Genomic DNA, 18,662 nt, shown 5'->3' with positions numbered 1-18,662 from the left:
CCGTTATTGGTCGAGACTTTTTCGACACAGCCGGCTGGTCGATTATTCGGTCGCAGCGATTATGCAGCCGGCAAAAGATCGAGGAAGTCGAAACGGGGTCGCGGCGATTCATTGCCGCTCGTAAAGCCGATTGCCCTGTTTTTCCCCGCGTTGCGATTGTGCACCACCTACGCTACCTTGCCCTGGAACTTGTTCAGGCGCTGCAATGTGTATGTATTTTACGAGAGTTGTTCGATGAACGCAAAAACAATTTTATTCGCAATAATGCCCTGTGTTATCGAAGCGCATTATATAACGCGTCGTGATCGTCGCGCGGGTTTTATTTGTCGTTGTGTCGACAAAGAAGTGATAATATCGGTAAAATTAAAAATTTCCGACTTTTTTGAGAATAACGCAAATGCATGATATAAAAAAGCGGAGTAATTAGCTCGAACAAAATTGAACTCTATACGAGAGCGCGATAATTGTTTAGCGCGAAAATGCACGATCGGTGTTATGAAATTTAGTCAAGAGGTAAAATTATCCAATTATTTGTTACTGAGAGTTATAAATTATGCAAATTGTTTCTATTACGAGTATTCGGCAGAAACGTTTACAGGCAAACAATGGATAATTGAAAAATATATACTGGCAAATATAACATCTCGCTCTCCCGAAAGCGAGAAGCAACGAATTTTGCAATTGTAGCGAAATAACGTTAAAAACAGATCCTATCTTTATTTTGAAAAGCGCAGTGTTTTCGCAAAGCAAGTTCTTGTTACTCCATCAATTGGAGCAACAATATATTCTTGTAGAATGCTCTTTCGCGACTCACCTCTGCGAGTGGCTCTTCCTTGGTGACGTCTCCATTCTTGGGCGTTTCATCGCGGCTCGGCTTAGTCTTGTCCTTCTTGCTGAAGCTGATCGACCTGAAGGACCACTTTTTCTTCTAGAAAACGAGGAGACATGTCTGATAGCAATCGGCAAACTCATCGTGTATAATTACGTCATATTTCGTAGGAGGAAAACTTCTAAATTGACATGAACAATTGATGAAACGTGAATATGTTTCGATATCTTATCGTGATATGAGAAGAATTTATGTATTTTATCAAGCACGATTAATTAAGTCCGGATCGGCGAGCGCAGATGCAAGTCGCCTTACCTTTTCCTTCTTTTTGGTTTCCTTATTGTCTGGAGAGGTGGCAGTGTTCGGACTGGCAGGGGTGGCCTCTGTGGGCGTCGTGACCTCCGCAACCTCCGCAGGAGAGTCTCCAGACGATTCTTGCTTCGTCTCCTCAACTTTTACTTCTTCTTGCTGCGGTTGCTGAAAACAGAGATAAAGTTTTCTTCGTCTTCCGAGATGTACAGCGTAGACGTTCAATACTATTGTATATTATTTTGTACGATACTATTGATGCTCTCTTTGTGAAACAAAATAAACTATTTAAAAGCTCAATATAGCCTTTAGAATCATAAATATTGACGATCAATAATATCGTACAATAATATTGAATATCTATGGTTCGCTTTACGTTAATCCTTCGCAAATAATGGATGTTTTTGATTCGAGCGATAAAAATATTTTTGACGTATAATAGATACGTAAATATATTTCGCGATTGGGCAAATATAAATCATATGAATTCTCAGAAATCAGCCCAGTGATATGAATCATCACAAATAGTATTTTACCCTGGTATAGAATTTCCTTAAGGCATGGAGAACATAAACGAGAAAAGAGAACCATAAAAATAAACGATATCGTACGTAAGATATGCCCCACGTCGTAAATCTTATGTCGTAAATCGATACCTTGTAAAGCTACAATGTACGACTTCTCGCGGTAATACTTCCGAGTCCTACCATTTTGCGAAATGATAGCGCTCGAGCATCAGCCGATAGCTGCTTTCAACGCGGCTCTTCACGACACGCGATATATTTAAAGTCGTTAAAGAGAGAGACCTAGGCATTTTCCATGTCATCCTAAAATCACGTATCTCATTAACAACTTTATTACTTCTAATTCTACTATACGCTATCATTAGCAAAACATTGAATGTAAATTACATTACCGAGCTTTGACGACAATATAATTATATATAATCATCAGAAAGCTGATTAAAAATCGAGATTAATTTTTCATAAATTTAAATTAAGGACTTAAAATTAACATCGTAGAAATACAAATTATCTCGTTTCTTAGCTAATTTACTTCGAAATTAAAATCTTACCAATTTGCACGAAAATATAGAAGCTATACGACATCGAAAAGCTCATTATCTGTATAGTTAGGCAAAACTGATTACACAGACAGGCTTTTCGTCCGCGAGTGTATATACGTTTCCGTGATGATACTTGCATAGTCGAAAGTTTCTCATCTTCTCTTTCCCATCGTACCTCGAGGCCCATCTTATAAATAATATCAAACTTCCGTGAACGGGGTTAGTTTTCCCGGAAAGTGCACAACGAGCTGTACGACACGAGAAGCTCCTTTGTCCCGGTCCTAAAAGACCCTCGACAGTCTCTCTGGTGTGCAGCTTACCAAACTAGCCAACAAAAGACAGTCGACGCGAGCTTGTCGGCTCGTCTTTACGTAAAGAAAGTTCGCCAGAGTCGATTAGATTTCGAGTGTCGAGCCCTGAAGCCTCAAATTTCTAAGCTTCCCATAGAGACAATTGTATAGTTAAAATCCAGTTACAAAACAAATAAGTCAATAAAGATTAGAAGAAGATTCGTCGGATTGTTAAACTTCCATTGACAAATATAAATTGTAAACTTATTGCCAAATATAGATACAGTTTTTTTTATCTAAAGTTATTCTTAGCATTAGAACCGCTGATAATATCACAAGAACTGTCGAAGATGCTAATTTAATTTTTTTAATTTTCGGTTAGTAAAGAGTTATTTTGATATTATTTATATCATTAGAATTATTTCTATTATATTCACATATTTTTAATATTCTGAACTGTATATCTGATACAAAAAAAAAGTTAAAATGATTAGCGGAGTCAAAATAGTATTATCGATGGTTTCAGTTTTAAAAACAGCATAGAAACTACCCTGCAAATTTGCAAAAAAAATTCTAGAGATTATTAAGCAAAGAAAACCGCGACAATGCGATCGTTAATTAAACAAAGAATGCAATTACGATTCACGACGCAAGGCAGACGGACAGAATAATGCTTTGTTAAAAACGCTTCTTGGAAATTGGCTGAAAGACAAATATCTGCATTTTTCTCCCTGAATTGGCGATTCGTCCTTATCATCCGTACTTCCACATAAACTAAAACTATTTCATGACACACAAAATTATTCTTTTTCACAATCGCGCGTTTCATCATATCTCTTGCAATAGTTTTTTGTCGTAAAATTTCATTCTAAAACCGGAAGATTGTTTTTTGCCAGATAAGATAATTTTATTATTTAGCTGTTTCTATCTTTCATTTCTAATTCGTAATCAATAAAATCGGTAGCCGTGACGCTAAATATTGTCCGCGTCGAATGAAACAACCGTGAATGGCGTTTTGCAAGTCGTAGCAGGTGACTGGTCGATTGTACAAATAATCAGCTACTTTATTATCAATGCAATACGCGAGAACAATTCCACACGTTTATTCGAGATATGCAAACACACACGTACGATATGATAAAACAACGCAACGGCCGATTAAGCGACGTTCCACGACGTCGTTTAAGAACGATATAAATCTGACGTGGGCGTTGGATGGCGGATTTCCTGATTTACAACGGACTTGTGCGAGGCGCGACGTACCATCACATTCGATTACAAGTAACGCGTCTGCAAAACGCCGTTTCTCTCTCTTTCTCTTCTTGCTGTCGCCGGCTCTTCCACCACGACAGCGAGATGAGGCGAATCTCCTCAGACCCGTTTTACGCGCATTATATTATGTAAATATCGGCTTATTTCTGCATTCGCGAGACGGTGTAGAGTCCCACGATATCCGGCGAAGGCGAGATATGAGCAAAGGTAGAGGAGAAAAAAAAAGAACGGACGAACGAAAAATGAGGTCCAAAAGAGACGAAGGGCACTGTGCGGTATATTCTCTTCGACGTAAAGGGGTGTTTCACCCCTTAAACATGAGTTAGCGCACGTATAAAAAAATACGTGTCTCTTAGATTTTCGTGTTTAACGACATATTTCATGGAGAATCAAATCGGTTCCGGACAGTTGTGAAACTTCCCTTGTAAGTACCGATATGAGCTGTAACACGTCGAGGACAAAAAGTGGATACGCAAGTTTGCAGACATTAAATAATCGACCGAAAATTTAAGCCGAAAGATAGAATAATGAATCGCGTTTTGCCACCGTTGGAAAATTTGTGTTAAATTTAACATATTTCGCGTGTCCCAAACGGACCACTTTAATTTATGTATTAATTTGATAAACACAAAAAGGTAGTACTGACTTGTAAATAAACCGTGGAAACATATTTTTTAGTAAAATTAACTTTTAATTTAACACAAATTATTTAAATAATATATCACGTTATGTTAAATTAACATTTGAATATGTTAAAAAATTCAACACAAAATTTTAACAAGGATTTGAGTAGATCGTTTCCAAAACAAACACAAAATGTTTTTCACTGTACATAAACAAACGAAAATTAAAACCATAATAGTGCATAACGCAACAGCAAATCGACTATTTTTCAAGCTGCGTTTCTCTAATATGAATATTGCATTGAGTATAAAACAAAATAATAAATTAAGATTCCGCGCGCAACTCGTATTACCGAAGACGCAGGCAAATAATAATAATGAGCGTCTCGTCGAGAGGCCGATATATTGGAATTCGGAGGCCACACGAGTTTACCATTAATTAATATTCAAAGATACACGCAACCTCGCGCGGAGGATAAAGACGCCGGATCGTTGTGCAGCCGATCGCACAATATTGGAATACGAAGGAATCCACGGGACGCAGCGAGCTTGAAATGAAGGCCGAGAGATTTCCACAATAAATTCCTCGACGCTCCATGCGTGCATATATGAATACGCACCATCTGTCCTGCGTACACAGATTCCATAACGAATACCCAAGGGTTGAGTAATCGTCGCGATCGACGTACGCAAATCGGCGTTTTACTTTGACTAGGCGATACCGCCCGCCGTGAAAACGACGTGATCACGTAAAACGAGAAATTACACGCAACGAGGCAGTTAAATTTACCCATTAAAATACTCGGCTAGAAATTTACTTGTGTTTTAAACGAGAACCCGCGTCTCACTACGAACCGCTAAAGGAGATAGCGATGTTCGCTGGACGAAGAAAATTCGCAGGAATTCAGGCGGGTCGGATCCGCAATTAGTGGCAGCAAAGCAGATAAGTCGTATTAATTAATAAAGCGTGTTCGTCCTGAACTATGCGAGCTACACGTACGATGATTCATCAACGAAACGTGCGGCGCTGAGATATCATATGTTCGCGCGGTATTAATTATACGTGAAATACTTCGCTTAATTTCCATACGATACGGTACGGCTGATTCATCGTTCGGGGAGGAGACCTATAGGCAGATCGACATCTTTTTGCCATATACGTTAATCGTGTATATAATAACATACCTTTGTATCGGTATATAATCGACAAGTTAATTATAGAAATCAGAAAGATTCGTGAACTCACGAGATATACCCTACAATTTAACTTGTCAACCGTAGAGCGATATATCAATCATTAATAAAATTTCTGCATTATCAGTATCCTGTATTTTTTTAATCAATAATAACAGACTCAGTTTCAATCAAATTATATTTCTCTTTTCTTATTTTTCAAAAGATGATAACTGTCGTACACAAAATTATTATTTCTAAATATCATTATACGTATTTAAAAAAAAAGGATATAACAAATATAGAATAAGCCACGGAAACTTGACAATTTTAAAATGAAATAACAGTGTAAAATTATTTAATATTAATTTTTGTTACATAATAACAGGAAATAGAATATTTAATATATCTGAGTATTCTTGAGTAATTATTCAGCAGACAAAACATTTGAGTGAGCGCGCTCAATGATTCTTTATTACGAGAGATTGGTTTTCACACTTAGATCCAGCGAAAACTAAAGAACCAATCAGTAAACACTCACTGAGCTATTTTGTTTGAGAGATAAACGCAGTCATTACTTAAATATACTCAGATGTACTTCAATGACATTACATTTCCGACACTGGAAAAAAAAGTCTGGTTGCATTAATTGGAATTCTGTTTAAAATTAGACAAATCAGAATTTTCTGGTCTAAATCTATATTATAATTTTAATTGAGATAACCAGAATTCTGATTTATATGATCAGAAGTTTCTGATTAGTCACGTATTTTCTACCAGAAATTTTCTTAGTGTAACATTATATAACAAGAAATTAATATTTAGATTATACTTCATATTATCTTATTTAAAAAATCATCAGGGTCTTATATATAACACAGGTCAACAAGGTTTTGTTGTTGGGAAGCTGTGGGTCATTTCCGACGTAATTTTCTGCGTAGAATCCGAATCTGAAATCAGAATTGGCCTATCACGTCAGGATTTTGAGATATTTGAGGATATATACTCGAAAAATGCGTTTTTTTGCTATTTTCGAAGTTATGATCATTAGAGTTTTCCACGTATAGTGAAGAAAGAAAAACCGATATTTGTCAATAAACAAACAACTTATTATTTTTTTTATACACACCTGCAAAATATCCTTTTTTATGCATTCAGGTGCTTCGTTTATCGAGCGAATTTCGAGCATCCTAAAACTTTCAGCGAGAAAGTTGTTCATTCGGATATGAACAAATGTTCTGGAAAGTTTCATTTTCATTGCATTAATAAGTTTAAAACTAATGATTTGTTTAAAGTTGGTAGACGCCTTGCACTCAGAGCCGCAGCGCACAAGACGCGCTGTCCGTTATTCAAGGTCCTAATATATAAACAGTCACAATTGTGACTGTTTGCTGTCTTAACAATGGCCCCGCGTAAGTGTTTAAATGATCCTAACAGTTTTTGTTATATTTGTGGTCGTTTCACGTTTGTTAAGAACAGGAACGAAAAAGACGGGAAAAACGGTTACGCAAGTGGGTTAAAATGCCCGTAACTTGGCGAAAAAAAATCGTAGGTAGTCGATCAATATCTCATTTTGAAGGGTAAGAATATTACTAAATGATGCAAATAGCACAAAAGACCCAAAAAATTGGTTGCGTCCTGTACATAACCTCTAAAGTAGCATAAAAACGCATTTTTCGAGTATATATCCCCTAATATCTCAAAATCCTGACGTGATGGGCCAATTCTGGTTTCAGATTCGGATTCTACGCAGAAAATTACTTCGGAAATGACCCACAGCTTCCCGACAACATCCAAGACCCCCTTTTTTGTAGACCTGTGTAATCTTTCTTATATATATCTTCTTATATATATCTTTCCGCACGATAGAATTTTTATCGTTCAACCAGGCGTGGTCTCATCAGCGTAATAACAATAAATGAGTCATGGCCAAGGTTGCAATCCACACCTTGCTCGTTACAATTCCTTATGGATTCAAACACGCTCCGTCGTACATGCACGATGCATTTTATTTCACGAATACACACGATCGTATCGTGAATTTCCATTCAAAAAAGGCCAAGAACATCGTGCGTGTTGAAGTCGCTGTTGTATCAGCGCGATATTAAGGGCAGGTGTTGAGCAAAACGAACGGGTTGACTCTTAAGCAGATCACACATGCACCTGCCTGGGGATTTGGTAAGATTGCGAATATTACGTCGCCAGACGCACAGAGACACCAGGGAAAAGCGATGAATATTCATAAGACGCGGGTATAATCTTGTATGTCACACAAACGCGTTGCTTAAACGCGACGAATTCGAGCGCGATCCGCGATCTGTCGTAACACGCTCATAACAATGTTCTCTAACAGCCGATATGTAGCGACTGGTGTTCGCGAGTAAATCAGTAAACCGAGGTAAACCGTGATGACGTTAATGAGATTGACATATTTAAATCTGAATGTAGGTTAAGCAGTAATGACGATAATGAAAGAGATACGGCAAACCAGACACAGGAATTGGAAAAGAGAAACTTCTCGAGAATACTTTATTTATAACGGATCGCTTTTATATGACATTCTCTTTATACTGCATTTATGCAAACCATTAACGGAATCTCTCTTGCAATACAAAAAAGAAACTCACGGAACGGAACACATTGCGAGAAATTTTGGTGTAAATAATTATTTATGCTGATACGTGACTTACAAAAATTTTCTTATTTTGGAATTAAAAAATTTTGTTAGGCTAATCATTAAGAATAATTAAATTTTGATTAAATCAATAACATTTTTAAATTAAAAAATAAGAAAATTTTTGTAAATCACAATATCAACAAAATAAATGATAATTCATATCAAATATTTCTCTCGATGCATTCCTGGGACGCAGTGTAACGCATGGATGAGAATCTCGTGGTTTTTGGTGTCGAACGAACATGAACCATCGATCGAGATACACGCGCGAAATAGTGTCGCGAGGGAGGGAAGGAGGGAGTGCGATAGAGAAGATTTATTCGTCTGGGACAGTCAGGTATGCCTCGGTAAGAAAAGGTGTACATGAACCTGGTACATGAGCCACGATTACAGTTAGTCACGGGAACCGGCGAGTGTGAACTTGCACACGGTGAAGTTAGTTAAACGGTATATCCTCGTTTTTTGTCAAAAATTCAACGGACATCGCGAGGCGCGAGCTACCCGATTCATGGTCGATGTGTCACGTCGAGACACTAATCTTCGCTGCTTCATCAAACGCAACTCTTGATATTCATTATTCAAATGACAGGCACTAGTGATAACGTTCGAATCGGGAAGCGAGCAGCGCAATGTAATGAGATTTCGATTATCGAACGGATAATCGAAATACTCGCTGTCATTTCGCGGGGAAATGATTGACTCGATACACGAGAAACAAGTCGATTCATGTTCGATAAAACGATAACGGGTAGTATGACTCAGCGTAGCGTATCAAACTGATTTTTCACACAATCTTTATGAAACGTGCTAGAAAGTACATATCAACGTAGCAAAATCTTATTCCTGAAGAAATTTGATATCGATTACTTATACGAGGAAAAGGAAATAAATATAGTAATATGTGGAGAGAATATTGCCGAATAAAAGACATTTCGTATTTGTGTTGGAAACGGTCCATTCGAGTTCTAGTTAAACTTTTGTGTTGAATTTTTTAGCATGTTCGAATTAATTTAACACAATGTGATTATGTTATTTAAATAGTTTGCGTTAAATTAATATTCAACATTTTTTAGTACCAAAATAACACAATTTATGAGTGAAAAAACAACATAAAAATGTGTTTTAAAACGTAAATTTTAAGATGAATAAATAAAATATGTATTACATAATTTAATATATGTAAATGTTAATTTTACTGGAAAAAAATGTTTTCCTGATTTATTTACAAACTGTGTCAGCATTACCTTTTTTGTGTTTATTTTTTTAAATAATATTTGTTACCTTCTAACATATTCATTTTATGTTGAGTTGACCGTTTGGAACGCTTGAAATATGTTAAATTTAGCACAAATTTTCCAACGATTATGAATTATTCGTAGAACTATTTAACACAAATTTTCCAACGATTATGAATTATTCGTAGAACTAAGATCGCTTTGAACCAAAATTTTTGTGCTGCTTGCGAATCGGAATGTTTTTATGGCGAAGAAAAGGTGCTCGCTCGAGTAGTCGAGGTAAGTGACGCCTTAAACCAACGCGAAATGGTAGAAAACGAGAGATCGAAAGAGGAGCAAGAACTTGTCGAAGGGAAATAAAAGGAGATGGTGGTAGTAACGTGCGCTCTCTCTCGCATATCATCGTATCTGGTGTATGACAGCTGCCGCCAATCTTGTTCAATCGGGGAAATATCAAGTTTCGTCTATAAACGGGAAAGGTATTTCGAGATATAAACCGCTGCGCGCTTATGAGATCCGAGTTGAGAAGAGAGAGAGAGAGAGAGAGAGAGAGAGAGAGAAAGAGAGAGAAAAAGAGATGAAAACTTGGCAGAATTGATAATCCGCAAAATACCACTACGAATTTTTTAGCAGAGCTATACTTCAAAGTTGGGAAAGTTCAAAAACAATAAATGAATTTTCTTAAAATTTGAAGTTCAAAAACGATAAATAAATCGTAATGTATATAATATATACCATGTAATTATAATGAAATCAAATGTAATCGGAGAACTTAGTTCAACGGAGTAGACAGGAATGAAATCTCAAACACACGAGCACGAATACGAATTCATCTATGTTGCGCTGGTCTCCGTAATGTTAACGCACTTTGCAAGCGCTAATCCGTCGACGCGCAATGTGGAATTAATCACGAGCGTATCAGTTTATAACGCATCTTACGTAACGCCATGATTAGCGACTATCAAGCCGATACGCGCGCTTGAGTGGTAATTGAAGCGACGCGATGATCCTACGAAGAGGAACTCGATGCGCCGATTCTCGCGTTCATGAGTTATAACTCCGTACGAGCAGGAAATCGATCGTTATCGAAGGTAGGTCGTTCTCGGGCTTCGAGGCGAGGTAGCATTTCGCCTAGGTCATGCCCAGAATAGTCAACCCCGGACATAGTAAAAGCGACACTTGCCGCATTCGCGCGCCGCACGAAGTCCAGCCTATACGGCACTCTTTTGTCCGATGCCAAATAATTCCTGGGGGACGTGGCAAAGAGCGTAACGACAGGAACGAGGAAATTAAAAGAGCCATAAAATGCACACGCACTGTCGCGCTAATCCATTAATTGCTAATGTAATCCACTAATTATAATGCAATCTACTTTCTAGATAGATGCAAACTGCGACGTCGCAATTTGCACCTAATAACGATGTTTTATACTGTTTTAGCGATATATGTCTGCATCTGAAATTAAAAGAAAACGTCGCTGACGACATTATTAATACCGTTATTATAATTTCAGGAAATAGATATTAAATTGCTACATTGTACTGAAATAATTTGATAATTGAATATATCGATTTATTATTCTTAATTATTTCACACGCACGATATTTTTTTATAATAAAGACGTCGATAAATATAGCTAACGCGGTGCAAGAAGACGATACGTCGTCGCTTTCGACGAATTGATTAAGATTAATGATTCGTTGGCGCGTGCAACCTCCGCCAGATGAATCGTCTCAGCGAGATAAGCTTCGGAATACCTACGATTTTTACGAGCAAATGCGTGATTCAGCACGCGTCCATTGTAAGCCGTTCGCGTATAATCCGTACGAACGAGATCATTGAGAAGTGGTCGATAATTGAGCGAGTGACTCACCGCAAAGCGATTCGAGAATGTCAATAATCAAGCGAAGAGCGAGTGGAGAGAACGTGGCATTTAACGTGTCGATATTGAATTTGCCTCGCACTCGGGACAAATAATTATACACGTGAAACGATCGAAATAGCGTAATCAAGAAATCTCACGGCCTGCCTGGTGATAGGTACACTCATATGTAATTCAAGGCGGAAATTGTATCATTCAATCGTGTCAATAGTATGGTTTTCTCGAGCAAAATACTCATTAATAACAAAAACGTGTGCTAATGTATTAATGTATGCCTCGTAATGAAAAATTATCGTTGTAAGAACTTCGAAGGCAAATATGATCATATCGCTCGGGCTGAAATCGAGATAATCACCTGCGCAAACAATTGACCCTAATATGGTTGACATGGTTTTAAGGTAATGTAAGCACACCCATATATCATGAACACTTTAATGTCAAACTCCATTCATTTTAGTTATCAATATTATCTTTAAATCGAATAATAAAAAAATGCTTGACTCATAACAGGAATACATTTTTGACGCTAAAAGAACATATGGGATACACTAAAGTTTTTATTATTAATTTTTTAAAAGAATTTTTCAAATTTAGAACTAAAAAATAAGATTGTAAAACATAAAATTACTCCGAATCATTATCATTTTCACCAAGATCCATATATTCCATTTATGGTAATTAAAAATACTTGAGCTTCAAAAAAATCTCTCGACAAAGCTCATTTTTGTTATTTTATTGTAGAATATAATGTAAAAATTAATTTGTTGTTCAATTTATAGGCCACAAATAAACATATATTTATCACGCGATTAAAGATATAAGTAACACTTCGATATTTCGGTTTAAAAAACAAATCGACGAACAATAAAAAAATGAATGATTATTGACAAGGACTTACCTGCTCCTTGTCCTTTTCGGTAGCCTCATCTTTGTCCTTCTCTTTATCCTCGGCGGACTCCGTGTGCGGTGCTATGCCGTTGGTGGTAGGCTTCGTGTCGGCCTCCTCGATCCTCTCCAGCTTGCCGTCGCCAGGTGCGGCCGCATCGCCGACGACGACTCCTTCAGCGGGTACTCCCTCCTTCTTCGGCGTCGTCGTTATATCCACGGACCTCTTGCTCTGTCTCGCTCCCATCTTTGCTTTTTACCTTCTCGTGCCACCTGCCTTTATCTCACTTGCTTTCTGGGTGCCAGGTGGTGTCCACCTAAACCGTCCTGCAATCAGAACAAGAGTCGATTAAAATATTTTGCCAAATTTTCCAAAACACGACGAGAAGCAAAACTAATATTTAAAGCGTACTGCAATAAAATTAAGATCGAAAGGAGAAACTGAGAGCAAGAGCTGACAAATCCGCGTTCGTTCGGGTTCTGTAATTTGACGCAGTTACACGCGTCGATCTGCAAAGCGGTTTCGCAGCGGATAAGTTCATCCATCTCGTGATACGTAGAGGAGCGGGAGTAACTTTCACCGTAGCAGAGATACATCGGAGATTCTCTCAGCGAATTTACTCCGTGTTGGACGAGGATCTGGTCATAAAGACGAGCGAATCCGAAACATACAGCAGTCGCAATTCGAAAACGACGTAACTTACATTCACCTGCGTCAGATTAATCTGATAAGCGAGATATATGTTTATCGATACGCAGCCGCGCCCTTCGTAATTGATTGCGACTTTCGCGCAGGTGTTTCTCACTGTTCCGTTTTTTTTCTCTCTCATCGAAAAAATCTCTCGTTAAAAATTCGTTCGTACCGTACACGATAATGTAGAACGGCTGGACGATAATGAGTCGTACGGAAGACAGTTCAGAACACAAAGAACAGCGCAACGGAAAAGCTCTTTCATCAGGAAACAACTAAGCATTGTCTTATCCAAGAATTCGTTTCCGTTATGTATATTCGGCTAAAAAACGCAAAAAAAGAAGCATGGAAAAATCAGTAAATGCGTGAAAGCACTTTTGTCAACAATATCAAGCTATTGTTTATACAAAGCATTATATACATATTGTTATATGTTACATATATATACTATATCGCTGTGCGATAGATAGAAATAGCCAATGTTGATCTCGTGCTATTATTCGCGACATTTTTCCAATTTAGAACATTGAACTCGTAAAAATGTCTAGTTCGGAAAATGCCGACGAATTATAGATCGCTCTTACTGCTTTACTTGTGATACTCCCGATTTTTTATTTTCTGGTTAACTTGTGATTACACTAACTTGGTGATAGTGTAAAAAAGTACGTTTCTATACTATGGTTAGTCAATAAAGTACACCGAGAGAGAAGTTTCAGAAAAAATGTGTTAAATCAAAAAATTTGTGCACTGCTAAACGGTTAAAGAAAAAGTTTTTTTATTTGAACGTCATTTCTTGATATCAAATAAATCTTTAATTTTCTCAAAGGTATCACTTTCATTTAAAAAGATTAACGAAACGAAAGAAACAATTTCTTCAATTTAAACATAATTTTTCTCTGGGTGTGATGATTTTGTAATAAATAAAAGTTTTTAAAGTTATCACGAAAAGAACGATTTTGCTGACGTATCTAAAAATTTAGCTAAATATAGAGCTGAAAATAATTTTGTTGAACTATCAAAATAATTACACAAAAACGTTCAAGCTGGTTGCTAGAATAACACTTTTTTTGCAGTAGTCATTATGTTTGAATTTCCTGTGTAATTATTTTGATGGTCCAATAAAAAATTATTTTTAGATCTATATCCAGCTAAATTTTTAGATACATTTCCTTTTTTATAGAAACATCTAAAAGTTTAATTATAAATCTAAAAATAATTTTGTTGAACTATTAAAATAATTATATAGGAAATTCACAAACATAATGAAAGCAATGTTACAAAAAAATTTAATATGATGCAAAATCGTTCTTTCCGTGTACACAACCAGCAGTTTAGTGATTAGTTATAGCTAGAAAAACACAATTTTTACATTATCAGATGAAGTAAGATTAAGTTTTAATACAAGTTAACCTCCAAAAAAAGAAAAACTGGACCTCACTGTATTACCTATGACACTAAAAAAAGAACAGAAATACACGTTGTTGTCGATTCTAATTATCTTCGGAAGAGGAGAAAAATAGCTCGTTGAAAGTCGTCGGGGAGAGCACAAGCGAGGATAACGGTATCGCGATGATGACTTCGCTAGTAACGAAAGCGGAAACGCGCGCGCTGTACCGAGGGAACGGCTGTGAAAAACTGGCACGACGAAGCGCGCTAAAAGCCAAGCTTACCTAGACCGCTCGTTTGTTGTGCGTGCGTTAACGCGCATTTAAACGACCACGTGGCTCGAGTGCTCACGCACGTATCGCCACCGTATGCGTACGCTCGAGCAGCTGACAGCCGTGATGCGTAACGCATCTGTGGTCGCGACGAACTTACGAGGCCATCCTTTGTGTGCCAATCGATAAGGAAGCTCAAGAGAGAAAAACGGAAACGATAAGCACCGTTGGGATTGTCCGAAGCAAATGTATAGATGTACAAAGTGAATAAACTGCGCATAAGGGAAAACGTCGTTTAAATTGAAAATTCGTTCGAATGAATTCTTTGATTTTTTTGAAATATTAAAATGGATTTTTTATGATAAAAAAATGCTTTATTACATATTAACTGTCTTTGAAGTTGTAAATACTGAAAATAAATATTTTATTTAAAAATAATGTTATTTTTTTAAGCCGAGTCACTTTTGTGAAAAAATGTTTCTCCTTTGCAAATTCTAAATTACTTATTGTGATTTAACATATTGTTATAAAAGCATATTTATAGAAATTTTTTTCATTAATATGAAAATTAATTATTCTAATTAATTTTTAATTAAAATATTTAACATTTTGTTATAAAAAATGTTTATATAAACTTTTATGTTAATATAAAAACTAATTAAAATAATTTTTATATTAATAACAAAAGTTATTAAAATTTTTATAATAATATATTAAATATTACAATTGGTAATTAGAACTTAATATAAAATTAATTAAAATTATTTTAACTAGCTTTCATATTAATGACATAAAAATTCCTATAAACACTTTTTATAACAATATGTTAAATATTACAATTAGTAATTAGAATTTAAAAAGGAGAAAAACATTTTTCCATAAAAATAACTCGGCTCGAATAACATTATTTTTAAATAAACGGTTTATCTTTAATCTTTGCAATTCCGAGTAAGAGAGTTAATATCTATTTTGATATTTCAAAGAAAATCAAAGAATTCATAAACAAAATTTTCTCTTACGCGCAATTTATTTATTTTGTACTATAAAATAATTAAATGTTCTTTTTCATTCCTTGCAATAAATTATATGAGATGCGTCTATATCTTATATACGTAAAATAGAATAAGATAAGTTCGTTATATTCAATATATAACGGCGATAAATAAAGAGTAAAAAAATACATAAATGCTCTATCTTATTATTACATTTTTACTTCGATTTACCGTACGGAGTTTTATGTACGTCGTGATCAGTATATCTAATGATCTTTTGAACGTTTCTCTTCGACACTTTATATGTTCATGATTAAAAAATTGATAGAACCGAACTCGAAAAATCAATAATCCTATCAGCATAACGTAAAAGCAACTCTCGCTTTTAGATATATGTATCTGTCGTGGCGTTTCGTCATGATCATATATATTTATTTATACTATCTATAGTTCCACTTTCAGATTAATGTATCGACAAGCTCTGAATTTCGATTATGCGTCCATGGAAACCTTGTGAATGCGATACCAATAATCTCCATCGCACAGTTTCCGGATCTTCATTAAGAAAAAAAGTCCCATTAACGAGCACAATTTTCATCGCGCAGCGCAAGGCGGAATTGGCTTTCTGCTTTCTAGCGGCGATTCGTTTCCCGAATAAGAATTCGTCCGGCGCATTCCTCGCGCTACACACGTCGCAGTTAAGTTACGCTGGAAGAATGAAAGTCAGTGAGCGAACAGTTGTATTTAGCGCTAATGATAATTGAGCGACGAGAATATGTAAGTTGATTCCCTTTCGCGATTGGATTTCGTTTTGCGAAAACAACAAACTGCACGCGTCAATGTGAAGTCGCGAGTTGCGAAGCGGCTATGTCGGCTATATAACTGTCACCGCATAACGCCATTTGTTTCAAGGTATCCTATTCACGGTGCATTGCACCTCGCACACGTAGTCTATGCACTATGTATCGGCTGACACACCACTGTCTAGCTGTCGCGTGTGTGACGGATACCGAAACGGAAACATGACGACACAATATTGTCATCTCCGTGATAATTCCTCGCAGCTTCGCTCGCATAATTTTTGACATCTCTGTCATCACTCGATGACGCAACGTAAAAGCTCTGCATTAATTATATAGAAAACCGACTAATTTCTCCCATTTAAATGTTCTATATCTTTGAAAAAAAGAGAGAAAAGTTAATTGGCCAATTTAATCGTTTACATATTACAGTCACAGAAAATCTAAAAAACCGCATCGTCATAAAAAACCTCGCATTGATTATATGGAAAATTGGACCCCGATTAAATATGTTAGTTCTCACATATAATATAAATTATAATTATGTAGTGAACAAAAAAAAAGATGTCACACAAAACTCAGTAGCGAATAATTTTTGAGCTATGCTATACTCAGAGAAAGAAAGTGGCGATAACTATAAAAATGAAAGCTGTAAAAATTTTGTATGTAGAATTAATATACACACATATATAGTTAAATAAACTATTTTATAGTTATTGCAACTATTAAACAGTTTATTTCACAATATACATTATATTATTCAGCTATGTACGCTAATTCTACTTGTTACTTGTATAGTTGTCCATCACAATGCCTTTCTCTGAGTGCAAAGGTGCTCTGTAAACGTGAATTTTACATCTTTGATACACTACAGTGAGAAAAAAAAACATTCAATTGAATAAATTAATTTAGTTCGTCTTTATTTATTTTTTTATGAAAAATGTATATATATTTTAATCAAACATATTATATTTCTCCAACGAAAGAAATAAAGACAAACTAAATTAATTTAATCAAATGAACAATTTTTTTCTCAGTTTATAGCAAAAACTATTCATTATTGAGTCTTGTGTCTTTTGTTCATCACGTAAGCTACGTTACATAAAAACCAACTCATTTCACTGAGACTCAATTTATCATAATTAAGGCAGGGTTCTTTAGCAAAATAGTCGAAAGATACTGGACATTTATTCAGTCCACAAACACAAGTGTACACCCACACAGAGATTATAAATAATAGATAACAATCTCTCGAAATGAATCCTCTTCATCGATAGGCAGGCTTCGCTCCCGGAAATAATAGGACACAATGCCGCCCCTATGGACCAACGAATAATGTTCCCCTTCGACACAGCCAAACTTTCGGAACCAATTGCAGTAAGCTCGACACAAAAGCGCGCCGCGTTGTCGAAAGAGAAACGATAGTTGAGCCGGTTCCGCATCGTTTCATCTTTATTTCTTCCGGGATTACCGAATTAGTAGAATCCGCGTAACTTTACCGGGAATAAATGAGGACATCGACTTGCGATACACGCTCGCCCTTCGCGATTAATTTATTCGCGCATCCCCCGAGAAATTGCACGTTTCACGCGAGATTTCTTGAAAGATCTCACATGCCGGAATCATCATTTAAGCATTCGTAAAAATAGAAAAAAAGAAGATATAATTAGTCTGCTATATTAGGCAGCGGCAGGAAGGGTCTCGACAAATATTTATGTTATCCCATATTGTGCTCGTTGTACGCCACGTGGTTGCGTCGTTACGGTAAGAAATAGCATCGTACGCCCAAGAAGCAAGCACCATCATTACACATGTCAATTTACAAGGGGAGAACGTGGGAAATAGAAAATCGTCTCCGAGAAATTATTATATTCATTTCGTATGGCAGAGACCGAGCTTCTCTTTTCATGGAGAAGAATGTAAAATACATAATATGCGATAGAATTTTAGTAATTTCGAAATTGGCAAGTCAATAATAAATGAGTGATCGTCGTATCATGTAGCCACATTGTAAGATACTTTTTACATTTTCTAAATTAAAAATTTTATGCTATTCTTAATCCTTAAATTACCATCTCAATAGAATTTATATATACTTTAAGAACATTTTTTACTTTAGCACTGACAAAAATTAATATACTTTACTATCCGTGCTTGAGAATAGTATGATTTACTTTGCTGTAAAATAATCCCTTGGATGGATTTTTTTATCTAAAGCCTGCGGCACACGCGATGCTTGTTTTCCTGCTGGATTCCTAGCTGGATTAGAATCTTGCCATC

General features: G+C 36.1%; 1 protein-coding gene across 1 annotated transcript in view; it reads right to left on the bottom strand.

The window, feature by feature from the left end:
• The window catches only part of LOC108723397 (A kinase anchor protein 200), a 119,839-nt gene that overhangs the window by 37,479 nt on the left and 63,698 nt on the right, over window positions 1–18,662 (bottom strand). Inside the window, 3 exon segments of the mRNA XM_018449139.1 lie at window positions 815–928; window positions 1,145–1,306; window positions 12,255–12,568. Coding sequence (XP_018304641.1) covers window positions 815–928; window positions 1,145–1,306; window positions 12,255–12,488 — 510 coding nt within the window. The 5' untranslated portion in view covers window positions 12,489–12,568.

Source organism: Mycetomoellerius zeteki, unplaced genomic scaffold, assembly GCF_001594055.1.
Source record: "Mycetomoellerius zeteki isolate Tzet28-1 unplaced genomic scaffold, Tzet1.0 scaffold232, whole genome shotgun sequence".
In the NCBI taxonomy this organism is placed as follows: Eukaryota; Metazoa; Arthropoda; class Insecta; order Hymenoptera; family Formicidae; genus Mycetomoellerius; species Mycetomoellerius zeteki.
This window is presented reverse-complemented; position numbering and strand designations above follow the sequence as displayed.